Source organism: Oncorhynchus masou, chromosome 23 (assembly GCF_036934945.1).
Source record: "Oncorhynchus masou masou isolate Uvic2021 chromosome 23, UVic_Omas_1.1, whole genome shotgun sequence".
NCBI lineage: Eukaryota > Metazoa > Chordata > Actinopteri > Salmoniformes > Salmonidae > Oncorhynchus > Oncorhynchus masou.
The window spans coordinates 46,394,766-46,405,630 of NC_088234.1; the positions used below are offsets into that span (position 1 = coordinate 46,394,766).

Here is a 10,865-nt window from a genome sequence, read left to right on the forward strand (position 1 = left end):
AGCATGTAAACACTGGTAAGTGGCTAAACAAACTGTAGAAATGTGGCACCATGTTTTTCATATTAGACAAAAGCCAGTTTTAAAACATTACTGTTTTAATTCAAAGGAAACTCAGGACGGCAGCATCCAACATCGAGCAAAACATTTACATTACGTAAGGTAGTTGACAGAGCAATATACAAAAGCAGATGAAATGTATCACAACAAGGGGAAATGATTCATACTTAGTTTGGAATCTTTTTTGCATCACCTTTATTATGATGAACAAGATCTTGGATTTCTAAATATACACAAAATAAATCAGTTCAAAGTGGCATTCCTAAAATAATACTGAGTCGGTGTGTATTTCAACTGATAAAATTAAGTCTTTGAAATTCTCCAAGTACAATAATAACATTGTCAGTTATATTTAAGGGTGAGATGAGAGCTTAGTGCAAAAATGAAATTAAAAGTTGAGATACTGAACGGTTTAAACAAGCAAAACAAAAATAAGAACAAATTTGGCACATTTCAACAACCTAAAACACAGACCTGAAAGACAATGTACTTACATGGGGATTTTTGGGCAAACTATTTGGCCCAAAGACTATTTGGTTAAATAAAAAAACATTCCTTGAGAAACTACTGAGATGCACTGTCAACAGAAATTAAAGGGTTAATCGTTAATTGTAGGCTGATAAGACTAGAAAGGATGGATATGCATTCCAGTCAAATGCGCCTTAATAGTGCAGATACTTAATGAAGACTAGTCCATTTTTTCCTGAAGCTGGTGAAAAGCAATGCAAATGCAGCATATCAAGCATGAAGCCATTCTTTTCAATTCTGATGTATTTGCTGTTATTGGAAAACAGACTAGGTAGTGAGGTGTTAGGTAGGCAGACAGCAGTCTCATATATGGGTCGTGTCTGAGAAAGTGGTTGTGCTCAGCTCACACCTTGCGGAGATCCAGCTTGCAGAGGTAAGGGGAGCGGAAAGATCCTAAGTAGAGGTGGCCGTCGTGCTCGTGTGCCTCACTGACGTAGGCCGCCACCATGCCATGGGGGTCATGGAAGCTACGCACGCACGTCCCGCTCTCCTGCAGCTCTATCACCAGGCTGTAGCGAGGCACAAACTTCATCAGCATGTCTTGGCTGAAGAGCTGCAGGGAGAGGGAGGGAGAAAGGAATAAGTCATAGCACCAAAACACGACTGAAATAGACAACATCACACATAAACAAACAGTCTAACAAACTGGTCTCATGGTCACAATGAATGAGGTGTGTGTATCCCTTTAATATTTGTTAGTCAGGTTTCCAGCTGGCAAGATCCTACAGTGGCTTGCGAAAGTATTCATCCCCCTTGGCATTTTTTTTTTTTAAATAGATTTTTTGGGGGTTTGTATCATTTAATTTACACAACATGCCTACTACTTTAAAGACGCAAAATATATTTTATTGTGAAACAAGACAAAAAAACAAAAAATGATAACTATTCACCCTCCCAAAGTCAATACTTTGTACAGCCATCTTTTGCAGTGTTTAAAGCTGCAAGTCTCTTGGGGTATGTCTCTATAAGCTTGGCACATCTAGCCAGTGGGATTTTTGCCCATTCTTCAAGGCAAAACTGCTCCAGCTCCTTCAAGTTGGATGGGTTTTCTGGAAGACAAGCAGGTTTCCAACAAGAATTTCCTTGTATTTAGCGCCATCCATCACTCCTTCAATTCTGACCAGTGTCCCAGACCCTGCCGATGAAAAACATCCCCACAGCATGATGCTGTCACCACCATGCTTCACTGTGGGGATGGTATTCTCGGGGTGATGAGAGATGTTGAGTTTGTACCAGACATAGCATTATCCTTGATGGTCAAAAAGCTCCATTTTAGTCCCATCTGACCAGAGTACCTTCTTCAATATGTTTGGGGAGTTTCCCACATGCCTTTTGGCGAACACCAAACATATTTTCTTATTTTTTACTTTAAGCAATGGCTTTTTTTCTGGCCACTTCCATGAATCCAATCTCTGTGGAGAGTACGGCTTAAAGTAGTCCTATGGACTCCAATCTCTGCTGTGAAGCTTTGCAGCTCCTTCAGGGTTATCTTTGGTCTCTTTGTTGCCTCTCTGATTAATGCCCTCCTTGCCTGGTCAGTGAGTTTTGGTGGGCGGCCCTCTCTTGGCAGGTTTGTTGTGGTGCCATATTCTTTCAATTTTTTAATAATGGATTTAATGGTGCTCCGTGGGATGTTCAAAGTTTCAGATATTTTTAATTTTTTATAACCCAACCCTAATCTGTACTTCTCCACAACTTTATCCCTGACCTGTTTGGAGAGCTCCTTGGTCTTCATGGTGTCAGTTGCTTGGTGGTGTTGCAGACACTGGGGCCTTTCAGAACAGGTGTATATATACTGAGATCATGTGACAGATCATGTGACACTTAAAGTCCACCTGTGTGAAATCTAATTAATTATGCCACTTTGAAGGTAAGTGGTTGCACCAGATCTTATTTAGGGGCTTCATAGCATAGGGGGTGAATACATATGCACGCACCACTTTTCTGTTTAGAATTTTTTGAAACATGGAACTTTTTTAATTTCACTTCACAAATTTGGACTATTTTGTGTATGTCCATTATATGAAATCCAAATAAAAATCTATTTAAATTACAGGCTGTAATGCAACAAAGTAGGAAAAACGCCAAAGGGGATGAATACTTTTGCAAGGCACTCTGTAAACCCTTGTATGCAAAAACACCGAAAAGAATCAGACTAACAGGAATGAATACCAGACTCAGTCACAGTAAATTGGACATGCAAATTGTTCTCCCTGTAGTATTTTGTTTACTTCCATGTAAATGGACAAAGCTATTGGTTTTATATAATATAACAGCATATGATATCACGTCTTGTCATATCATCTACCTTAAAGATGAGCTTCTTGATCCAGGGCTTCTGGGACAGGAAGTCCAGCATGGAGAAGCCAGGGTTGGGCCGCACCGCTGACATGGCCACCCAGTACCCTCCAGAAGAGCTGCGACGGATATTGTCAGGGAAACCAGGCAGGTTGTCAACAAATGTGTCCATTCCTCCTTTATTTAGACCTGACACATGGACCCTAGGAGGGACACAGACACACAGTCAATTGAATGGAAATTCAGGAGATGAGGGAAAGAAAGTCCATTGCCTCATGCTTGCGGTATGTGTGACAGACAGAGGTATTATGGAAAACAATTCAAAACATTTGACCAAAAAAAAAAAAAAAACTTGTACGAAGTCTTCACAATATTTTGAAGTCTGTGTTATGGAAAGACCACCCAGATTCAGAGTTTTCAGCAGCACCAGGGTATTTCTGTCTGCATTGATAAAGCAAAAGAAAAATGTATGACTTATGACTATTATAAACTAGTTATGGGAGGGGGGAAAGAATCTACTTGCTGAGAAAACCAAAAAGAACATTTCAAATAAATACAAAATAATGCCCCGTTTTTCATCAATCAATTTACTGATTTCCATTCTGCACGGTCAGCAAATAGAAAACGTCCCCAAACAGTCTGTATTACCATACAGGCTGAAATGAACAAAAAGTTATCACCTCCCTCCCACTCATTCCCCCTCACCCCCAAAACAAATTCAGCAGGAAGGAGCTGCCTCCCCCTTTCTCCCCCCTCTACCCACACTAGCATTACTACAAGAGAAAGGACAAGCTAATTTTGTCTTTCTACTCAGGCAGCTTGGTGAAGGGGCTCCGTTACAGAGGCAACAGTCTGCTTGCATCATTTATCCAGGTGAGGCTTGGGAGAATTGACTGTGTTCCCTGCAGGTTTTAAAAAGTGTGATATTACAAAGGTGAAATATACCCATGAAATATTGTTACGGTGGAAGGAAAATAACGAAAACCAGAGAAGAAGAAAAAAAAACCTTGTGGGCGCACTTTGAGTACGTTCAAAAAGCGGCCACCACAACAACTTAGCATCTGATGAAACATGAGATCGTTCCAAAGGAGGAAGAGAGAGAGAGAGATACGGGGGGGGAGGGGGAGCATTTCTTCACTCAGTGAATTAGTTAAATAAGGCTGGTTGTGTTGCTCAGGAAGATCAACTACAGTACCTGCGAATCCTAGCCATGGTAGTCTCAGTCACCAGCACAGACTCCTCATCAGGGAAAAGCTGGATCCCGTTGGCAAAACGAAGGTTCTCCATCAACACGGTTACCTCCTTGGTCTCTGTGTCGTACTCTAACACACTGAAAGACAGAGGGTTACATATGGACAGCTTTTCTCAGACTTCAGGTTGTTGTCTTTATAAACTGTTCCTTTTCTTAAAAATGAAAAAAGTACCCACATCATGTATGAACACACATGCTTTTAAGGCCCCATACTGATCTAAAATCTATAATCAACTATCAATAGAAACTATTTACAAAAGGAGACAAGACCTTGTTATTAGAATGTGCTCAAAGCTCTCCCTAAGGTATGTGGTAACAGTTACCGTCCATCTGCTGTGGCCTCCATGATGAGATGAAGGTAGTCTCTGCGCTGCCACCTGCTGCTAGAGTCTGTGAAGTACACTTTTCTCCCATCCCGTGTTACATCCAGGTCATTGACGAAGGAGAGCCTCCGGCCCCCAACCATCTGCCCAGCCGACACCAGGTTGGTCACCTCACCTTTACAATGAGTCATGGAGTGAGAGTTACATCACTAAAATGTATTGCATAATACCACACTTTTATTTGGAAGATATTATATGCAACGAAATTGATTATACTGAGTAAAAGGTGAAATTGTTGGGAAATTCAAAAACAAATATTTAATTCCTCGCAAAAAAAAAAAAAAAAAAAAAACGGTCTATGTCACATTACTGATATGAAAATATATCCTGTAAAGGAAATAGAGCCATTGCTATGTAGAAGCTTGCCCTTGGCTGTGTGTGCTGCTGACCTGTGACAGGGTTGATCTCGAACAGCCCCAGATAGGCGTCAGCTACAAAAAGGGTACCGTTAGGACCCACTCTGATACCCAGGGGTCGTCCACAGCTAGGCTCCTGCTCACGGGATCCATCTAAAACATACCACACAATCCCAGTGGATATGAGGTATCTGAAGTCATTCCTTATTTATTGGGTGCTATTTATTATTTCAATCATTTTGAACAGGCTAATCTGATTAATATCAGCAAATACTCGAGTTCGAGCTCGGCCTTTTCTTGACATGTCATTTCAGTTTTGAGCCACACTGCTAGGCCTGTTGTGCATTAAGCCATCCTTGTTGTGCATTAAGCCATCCTTGTTGTGCAAGTATAAAAACAATCCATAAAAAGGCATGTGTGAAATGTAACTGCTAAGAGTTGCTTATGACTGAACTGTTGGGTCATTTCTGTCTAAATCATGTCAAGTTGAGACAACATTGTGAAATTAAAGCTTGTGAAATCAGGTCTAACGCAATGAGTGAGGAATCAATCACAGCTCTAGTCCTTGCTCACTTACCACACGGTGGCTTGCCAAGTCTGGCTATAACAGTGATGCTCTTGCCTTCAATCTTCACTATCTTCCCGTCAGCCGTACCTGTGTAAATGACGTCTAGAGAAAGGAAATAGACCATAACAATTAGCATTTAGAAACTGGAAAAAAATGCCAGGGCAATATGTTGGACACGGTCCACCATTATGACCTCAGAAAAGCAAAACAGTTGCAGAGGAATACCAGTCAAGCACAAGTCATGTCATGTGTGAATATGTGTCATCTCAAATATCTGTCTGTCACTAAGAAATAAAATAAAATGTTATTGGTCACAGACACATGTTTAGCAGATATTATATCTAACAAGTAATATCTAGCAATTTCACAACAATACACACAAATCTAAGTATAGGAATGGAATTAAGAATATATAAATATATGGAAGAGCAATGTCAGAGCGGCATAGACTAAGATACAGTAGAATAGAACATATACATATGAGATGAGTAATGCCAAATATGTAAACATTATTAAAGTGACTCAGTGTTCCATTATTAAAGTGGCCAGTGATAAGACCACGCTTATCATAGCTCATTTGGAAAACCTAAACATCTGCTATTATTGGTCAACAGTGTGTCTGCAATCCAGACTGCATCGCCCTATCACTTTTGATATATCAGGCTGCGTTACTGTGGTCACACCATACATTACACAAGCCCAAACAAACTGGGTGAAGGACATTGTCATGTGGCGAGACTCCAGCTGGAATGCTTTACCCCCATACTGACCTCCGAAGTTGGCAATGGACTCTGGGCCAACAAGCTGGTCCTCAAACAGCCGCTGTGCTTCTCTCAGCTTAAAGTTGGGCTCGTAACACCCAGACATAAGGGGAGGCTCATTGAGGCTAAAAAACAAAACAAGAGAAAACAAATTAGGAAACAGAATCAGTATGAATCACTGATCAACACCCTTGCCCTAGACTAGCCTGTACCCTGAAGCCTAGTGCTGTGGAGAAAAGGGAGAGAGGAAATCCTTGGCCCCAACACCTCAGAATGGATCATTAACTGTGGATGCAGAATTTAGAAATGAATTCTAATGAGGACAGGGAGTCGCATGCTATTTGTTCTGAGGGGCAGACACTGGTGACAAATGAGATCAGCCACTGTGCAAGTTGGGGCAGCAAATCACTCAATCTAATAGCATTAGAAGAGAATGCAGTACAGAGAAATACGGCTATGCAGTTGTGGAGAAATCAGGGTTGTGGCAGAGGAGTGGACAAGGGGGATTCGGAACTGACTGGTCTGAACTGACTGGAGGCGCCTAAAAGGAAATCGCACCCGTGCATTCAGACTATGAGCAGAATGCCTTATCAATCTTTCCTCAATCAAAAAATTAATCAATCATTGATATAAGATCATGTTTGGCTAAGCATTTTGTATTTGCATCAGAACACTACATGATGAACTATATTGCTTAGGGACGATTGAAAGCATTCTACACACTAACGTATGCATGTTATACAATGTATCTTATACATAATCTATGTTATACAAGTAGTATAAGCCTAGTCATTCGGTGGCGTAACATCTTGTGAGAGGGACTTGTGGTAGAAATGTACAGAACAGTTTCCACAAAACTATTTCCAAAAGCTGAAAAGTAAGCAGAAATGTTGAAAGTATTTTGCAGTAAAGCTGATTAGTCTAAATATCCTTGAAGTCCATACATTTCTGAGCTAATAGAGTTAACATGATTCTAAAGACCAGGAGAAAAAAAAGAGAGAAGGATTTAAATTCTTGACATCTCACCTGAGCAGCTCAGGGTGAATAGGAGACTCGAGCAGAAAAAAGACTACAAGCAATGGAAGGATCAGGCATCCTCCCAGGGTCACCAGGGTCACACGGAATACCTTTCCACTGTAGGTACTGGGAAAAACAAAACATAGATAAATCAAACCCACCCTACACATTTCTATAGAGCTGAGGGATGAGGCTGAGGAAATGTAACCTCTCAAATTCATAGAGAATTCTAGATGCAAGGACTGACATCCGCATGATACATATTAGGATGCTTTACAGTACCAGCCAAAAGTTTGGGCACACCTACTCATTCAATGGTTTTCTTTCTTTTCTACTATTTTCTAAATTGTAGAATAATGGTGAAGACATCAAAACAATGAAATAACCCATATGGAATCATGTATTAACCACAAAAAAAAGTGTTAAAACAAATCTAAATATTTTAGATTCTTCGAGAGATTGCCAAGAGTGTGCAAAGCTGTCATCAATGCAAAGGGAGGCTACTTTGAAGAATCTCAAATATAAAATACATTTGGATTTGTTTAACACTTTTTTGGTTACTACATGAGTTCATGTGTTATTTCATAGTTTTGATGTCTTCACTGTTATTCTACAATGTAGAAAATAGCAAAAATAAAGAAAAACCCTGGAATGAGTAGGTGTGTCCAAACTTTTGAGTGGTACTGTACATAGTTTATGTTCTTGTTGTTTGTAAACAATGGAGTAGGCTTATAACCTGTATGTTGTTGGTTAAATACAGGTTTGATTGCTGTGTTAAACTCCTGAATCATAGGCCTAAGTGAGATTCTTCAAGAATCAATGGGTATTTTGAACAGATTTCCAGATCTCAAACTGTAGTTTTAATAATATCAATATGTTATTGGGTGTTTGAAGAGATCCATGAGGTCAACTCAGGTCAACAGTGCAACAGATAATGCAGTACACGAACAGCATTGTACAGAATGCAAATGCATATATTTTTTTTCCAGAGAGAATGCATCTACGACAAACCTGAATAAGCCTTAACGTCACTCAGCGCATGCTGGCCAATGCTCTCTCCGCTGACTGGTTTGGTTCATACCACCACGCATAATGCAAAGTAATTCAACCACTGTTACCTGTCAGTGAGTGGAAAACTGACCTAGAAATGGATTGTGTTAGCAAGTGGAAATGCGAATCATGCAGTCTGAAACACAGTGGTTGACTGCATCTGTGCGTAAGGCAATACATACTACATAGCAAGGAAAGCAGTATCTGATGTTAATATGAATAGTGTATTATTTAGAATAGGCTAGTTTACCTGGTGCCCTTGTATTGGGGTTCCTGTAATTCGTCTGTGATAATCTGTGGTCTGTTCAGCCTCCTGAACCGCAGTCCCTCTGGCTCATTCATACTGAAATGAGACTTCTACTATCACTCTATCCAAAAATGAGGTTTCAGGTAAGCAGCTTGCTACATGAGAAGGTTGATAATTCGATTGCTTGTAAAGACAGACACATTGCAGGACATCGTAGTGATAGCTACAGCATTCAACGACGGTCTTTCCCGGCCGTGGACAGTTTTTACGCAATACGCATTTTTTTTATTCTACGTCAGACGACAGGTGCCGTCTCTAATCGTTGATATTCAACGCCACCTGCTGTTGTGGAGTGTGCGCTACAGACCCTTTTTAAAGGTCATATCAAACACGAAAGAGGAAGCGAGACATCCCACTCCCTCATTGTTTCTATTTTAACGGAAGTCCAGACCCTGCTACTATCGCATTGGAGTCTATGGAGAGCCACCGCATTTTTTTCAAATGGTTTACCACCTGAGTTAACGATCTTAATTTAGCCACCGTCTCTGGTCATATGATCTGAGGAAGGTCTAAATTGGTCAAAGGAGAACACAGGGATAAGCGTGGTCGATAGAGTACCACAGTACGAGTCATAATACCCCCAAAACCAAGCATTCAAACAAGGAAATTGTTCCTATCGTTTTTTCACAAATTCTTTTTCCCATATGTGATTGTAGAAACACTTCAAATAATGGCCGTGTTTAGTGTAAGCTAAGCTAAACTAAGATTACATATGGAATTGTTTTATTCAGCTATTTGATTTCTAATTTTAGGACCCCTTTAGGTCTCCCCCAAAAATCCAAAAATATTTGGTAAAATACTGAATTTGGCCATTACTACTATGGAGATGCTTTGAATAACACATTCATAAATGGCAAGAAATGCAGTCACAAAATATATCATAAGGAATATGGTTTTGAAGTGTCTGTCCTACATCTAGTAGATATAAGAAAGCTCAGGAAATAAACTCAGCAAAAAAAGAAACATCCTCTCACTGTCAACTGCGGTTATTTTCAGGAAACATAACATGTGTAAATATTTGTATGAACATACAAAGATTCAACAACTGAGGCATAAACTGAACAAGTTCCACAGGCATGTGACTAACAGAAATGGAATAATGTGTCCCTGAACAAAGGGGGGTTCAAGATCAAAAGTATCAGTCAGTATCTGGTGTGGCCACTAGCTGCATTAAGTACTGCAGTGCATCTCCTACTCATGGACTGCACCAAATTTGCCAGTTCTTGCTGTGAGATGTTACCCCACTCTTCCACCAAGGCACCTGCAATTTCCCAGACATTTCTGGTGGGAAATGGCCCTAGCCCTCACCCTCCGATTGAACAGATCCCAGACATGCTCAATGGGATTGAGATCCGGGCTCTTCGCTGGCCATGGCAGAACACTGACATTCCTGTCTTGCAGAAAATCACGCACAGAACGAGCAGTATGGTTGGTGGCATTGTCATGCTGGAGGGTCATGTCAGGATGAGCCTGCAGGAAGGGTACCACATGAGGGAGGAGGATGTCTTTCCTGTAACGCACAGTGTTGAGATTGCCTGCAATGACAACAAGCTCAGTCCGATGATGCTGTGACACACCATGACGGACCCTCCACCTCCAAATCGATCCTGCTCCAGAGTACAGGCCTCGGTGTAACGCTCATTCCTTCGACGATAAACTCTAATTCAACCATCACCCCTGGTGAGACAAAACTGCGACTCGTCAGTGAAGCGCACTTTTTGACAGTCCTGTCTGGTCCAGCGATGGTGGGTTTGTGCCCATAGGCGACGTTGTTTCCGGTGATGTCTGGTGAGGACCTGCCTTACAACAGGCCTGCAAGCCCTCAGTCCAGCCTTTCTCAGCCTATTGCGGACAGTCTGAGCACTGATGGAGGGATTGTGCGTTCCTGGTGTAACTCGGGCAGTTGTTGTTGCCATCCTGTACCCGTCCCGCAGGTGTGATGTTCGGATGTACCGATCCTGTGCAGGTGTTGTTACACGTGGTCTGCCACTGCGAGGATGATCAGCTGTCCGTCCTGTCTCCCTGTAGCACTGTCTTAGGCGTCTCACAGTATGGACATAGCAATTTATTTCCCTGGCCACATCTGCAGTCCTCATGCCTCCTTGCAGCATGCCTAAGGCACGTTCATGCAGATAATCAGGGACCCTGGGCATCTTTCTTTAGGTGTTTTTCAGAGTCAGTGGAAAGGCCTCTTTAGGGTCCTAAGTTTTCATAACTGTGACCTTAATTGCCTACCATCTGTAAGCTGTTAGTGTCTTAACAACTGTTCCACAGGTGCATGTTCATAC

At 41.3% G+C, this 10,865-nt stretch overlaps 1 protein-coding gene across 1 annotated transcript; it reads right to left on the minus strand.

Annotated features, from left to right (window-relative positions):
* Positions 1-235: 235 nt before the first annotated feature.
* apmap (adipocyte plasma membrane associated protein) lies at positions 236-8,785 on the minus strand. Its single transcript, XM_064932247.1, has 9 exons — positions 8,521-8,785; positions 7,230-7,346; positions 6,213-6,328; positions 5,452-5,544; positions 4,908-5,027; positions 4,459-4,633; positions 4,079-4,213; positions 2,894-3,086; positions 236-1,138 (listed from the first exon to the last, which is right to left on the minus strand). The coding sequence occupies exons 1-9, from the start codon at positions 8,610-8,612 to the stop codon at positions 929-931; spliced, it is 1,251 nt and encodes a 416-aa protein (XP_064788319.1). The 5' UTR covers positions 8,613-8,785; the 3' UTR covers positions 236-928.
* Between the last annotated feature and the right edge of the window lie 2,080 nt (positions 8,786-10,865).

Coding starts and splice junctions, on each gene's coding strand:
- apmap (XM_064932247.1), bottom strand. CDS start 8,612: ATGAATGAGCCAGAGGGACTGCGGTTCAGGAGGCTGAACAGACCACAG. Junction 4,214..4,458: donor GAGGCCACAGCAGATGGACG/GTAACTGTTACC, acceptor TCTGTCTTTCAG/TGTGTTAGAGTACGACACAG. Junction 3,087..4,078: donor ACCATGGCTAGGATTCGCAG/GTACTGTAGTTG, acceptor TGTCCCTCCTAG/GGTCCATGTGTCAGGTCTAA.